Source organism: Palaemon carinicauda, chromosome 10, assembly GCF_036898095.1.
Source record: "Palaemon carinicauda isolate YSFRI2023 chromosome 10, ASM3689809v2, whole genome shotgun sequence".
NCBI classification, from domain to species: domain Eukaryota; kingdom Metazoa; phylum Arthropoda; class Malacostraca; order Decapoda; family Palaemonidae; genus Palaemon; species Palaemon carinicauda.
The window spans coordinates 852,863-857,006 of record NC_090734.1 but is presented as its reverse complement, the minus strand read 5'-3'; the positions used below and the strand labels follow the sequence as shown (position 1 = coordinate 857,006).

Below are 4,144 nucleotides of genomic sequence, written 5' to 3'. Positions count from 1 at the left end.
TTCTAATCTTTTGTTTTTACAGATGCAGGAACGGGCGTGGGATTTTTGGTAGACACGGGTGATTGTCATTCTCTTTTGCCAAGGGAACTTTAATAGGAAGTTTCTCGTTGCTGATGTCACATTGCCAATCCTCGGCGTAAATTTCCTCTCTCATTTCCACCTTCTGGTCGATGTCGCCCACTGACGATTGGTTAACACAGCTCGTACATGTCGACACCTCTTCAAATCAGTGCACCCACTGATGCCTACGCCCGCCTCCTCACGTCGTACCCGGAAGTTTTCCGACCAGAACTTCGCCAAACGCTCAAGGCTCCTGCAGAGCATGGTATTTATCACCATATCAAGATGACAGGACCCCCAGTCTTTGCAAAACTCAGACATCTGGCACCGGAACGATTGGCAGCTACCAAACATATATTCACTGAAATGGAGGAAATGGGCCTTGGCCAAAAGGCCTCCAGGCCATGGTCATCACCATTACATATTGTTCTGAAGAAAGACGGCTCCCTCAATCCGTGCGTGAATTACAGGTTCCTGAACATGCAAACAGAACCAGATTACTACCTCCTCTCAAACATAGCCAACGTGACCTCTTACCTGCACAAAGCAAAGATTTTCCCCATGCTCGACCTCTTGAAGGGGTATATCAGGTGCCTATGAACCAAGAAGACATACCCAAGACCCCCATCATCACTCAGTTTGGTACATACACCTTCAATTACTCCTTTTTTGGCCTTCGTAATGTTGGCGCCACTTTTCAACGTCTCATGGATGGCATCTCAGGGAACCTTCCTTTCTGTGTATGTTATGTGGACGATATACTTGTGTTCTCTTCCTCAAAAGAAGAACACCTCCATCCCTTACGCATCGTGCTTGACTGCCTGCAACAAAATGGCCTTGTATTTCGGTACAACAAGGGTACATTTGGCGCCAACGAAGTATCGTTCTTAGGGCACTGCATCACTCTTGAAGGAGTCCATCCCCTCCCTGAGAAGGTAGCAGCCATTTAGAACTTCCCCACACCCTCGACCGTCAAAGCTCTGCAGGAATTCTTGGGCATAATCAACTATTATCACCGTTTTCTGCAGCCATTGCCGCTACTCTTGTTCCCCTCTACACCTCCTTCAAGTGCAAAACAAAGACCTGAACTGGTTTCCCCTTCAAGAAGTGGCCTTCCGCAATGCAAAGAAAGCCTTATCAACCTCCCACACACCCTCTACTTCTCTCCACCGATGCGTCGCTATTGGTGCAGTACGCGAACAGGTAGTCAACAGCTCGCTCTGCCTATTGGCCTTTTTCAGCAGAAAACTGTCCAATGCAGAATCGGGTTATTCTACCTTAGATCGCGAATTGCTGTCGGTGCACAAAGCTGTCCGTCACTTTCTCTATTTCTTAGAAGGTAAGCCTTCATCATTCGCACAGACCACATGTCTCTGGTGCACGCCTTTACTCAACAGTCTGACGTCTGGTCCGCCCGTCAACGCCGACATCTCTCCGCCGTGGCTGAATACAATTGCACCCTTCAACACGTCCCTGGGAAAATGAATCCCGTTGCTGATGCCCTGTCAAGAATCACGTTGGCTGCCGTTAAACTGGGAATGGATTACAACGCCTTGGCTGAAGCCCAACGACAGGATCCAGAGTATCAAGCATGTAGGACACCCTGCACATCCCTATGTTGGGAAGATATCCTCCTCGACGACTCCAACACCACCCTCCTTTTTGACATCCGTACTGGTAGACCGCGACCTTGGATTAATGCTCCCATGCACCGACAGGTGTTTGATTTCATTGACAGCCGTTCACATCCTTCATGGTGTTCTACTGAAGACGAATTTCATTTGGTACAGCATTTCTAAGAATACTAAGGATTGGGTCCGTCCCGGTACTTCTTGCCAAACATCCAAATTACATTGACACACGGATTAAAAAATGGTCATTTTAAAAATTTTCCAAGTCTGGATTTTAAACTTATTTTAAAGAATCCCCTGACAGTGGGATCTATGTTTAGAATTAAGGATTCTCTCCCCGACCTAATGCGTTCTTCAGTGGTCTATATGTTTACTTTTCCGAGATGTAATCTCGGAAATTATGTGGGTTCCACAAAAAGATTGCTGAAAGTTTGCATGGATGCGCATCGGGGAGTGAGTTATAGAGCTGGATGTGCGCTCAAAACCAAAGAATTCTCAACCATCAGAGAACATGCAAGTAAATGCAAGACCAACATTGCATATAAAAACTTTGAAATCATAGCTCAAGCGCCAAATAACTCCTCTCTACTAGTATTGGAATCGTTAATGATTAAAGAAAAGGCTCTTAAACTAAACAGCCATTTATCCTCTGTCCCACTCCACATCGCTTAAGCTGGCAAATTTAGAATTTTCTTCCTGAGTACAGTCCTTCAGGTAGTCACTCAGTACTCTAGTCTGTACCAGACAGGTTTGTTTCCTTAGACAATTTTGATTTTTGTATATTTAATTTTAAGATACTTTTCTCTTAGTTAATATTTTTATCTCCATATTTTACTTGTAACTGTGATTATGATTTCAATTTTAATTTTGACTGTCCTTTTTTTGTATTTTATATATTTTTACTGAGTTTTGCTTATAACGTTTTTTATATGTCCATTTTAGCCTTGATAATGGGATGAGTCCTGAAACGTCGGCAAAAATAAAATGGAAAGATGTTGTCCAGATTATTCGTCCTCCTATTTATTTTATCTTTGAAGCTAGCAAGGAGCAACGACCTACCTCAATATATATATATATATATATATATACATATATATATATATATATATGTTTATATAAATCTATATATAACCACACACACACGCACACACACACAATATATATATATATATATACACTGTATATATACATATATATATATATATATATATAAATATATATATATATATATATACATGTTTATGTAAATCTATATATAACCACACACATACGCACACACACACAATATATATATATATATATATACTTATATTTATATATATATATATATATATAGGCCTATATATATATATATATATAGGCCTATATATATATATATATATATACTTACATTATATATTAATATATATATATATATATATATATTTGTATATATATATATATATATATATAAACTACCATGTGGTTCATGTGATGAAGTTTACATAGGAGAATCAGTAGATTTTGAGAGAAGAAAAAGAGAACATAGAGATTCCATTAGAAGAGGTGATGAAAATAGCGCTGTTTTGAAACATATGACACGGGAAAATCACCCAATAGATTTTAAGAATATGGACAAATTGATATCAATGCCTGATGCACATAGACGGAAACTGATTGAAGCTGTTTTTAATTCAGAATTCTAATAATTTTAATATATATCAAGTAATTTTAAATTGGATCAGTTTTTAAATAATATTGTAAAAAACAATGTAACTATTGTTAATGAATTGTTAAAAGATGTAAACAAATCACCATGAAATGCTGTTAATATTCGCTAAGACTGTAACGGGCTTTTTATCTCTTAAGAAATTTTCTGTACCTCTTTTTCAAAAAATTTGTAACCATTTGTATTCTGAAGAGGAAGGGAGATGGTCCCTTCGAAAGCTAAATAAATTTCTATTTTTCATACATTGTGGGTTATTTTATTTATCATAAATACACGGAAAATTGTGTATTTTAGTATATATATATATATATATATGTATGTATATATATATATATATATATATGTGTGTGTGTGTGTGTGTGTGTGTGAAAGAGAGAAATTTCGATGCAATTTCAATTGTATATTGCTAATGAATTTCTGATTGCTTCTGGCACAACTGATACAAAATCTGTAATATATAGTATAATTTATATCTCTGGAGATTGAAATTACAGCATTCAGATCTTGGTCAGGAAAATGAATATTGTCCATTTAATAGAATTTCCTCTTTGGATATAAGTCTTCTTTTGTGATATCCACTAGAGTGAGTTATGAACCCTTCGTAAATTTTAGGATTTTTTACTGAACTTAGTCGGACTTTCAAAGACTTTCTTTCTGGGTCTCAAACTGACATAACGTGACTTTAATCGAAGTCAAAATACTGTTTCGAATAGAGAAATGGCGATTTGATGGTGAACGAAGGTTT

At 37.6% G+C, this 4,144-nt stretch overlaps 1 protein-coding gene across 1 annotated transcript; it reads left to right on the top strand.

Annotated features, from left to right (window-relative positions):
• The first annotated feature begins 207 nt into the window (after positions 1-207).
• Positions 208-660, top strand: LOC137648580 (uncharacterized). Its single transcript, XM_068381491.1, has one exon. It carries the CDS (start codon positions 208-210, stop codon positions 658-660), a length of 453 nt encoding a protein of 150 aa, XP_068237592.1.
• The last annotated feature ends 3,484 nt before the right edge of the window (positions 661-4,144 follow it).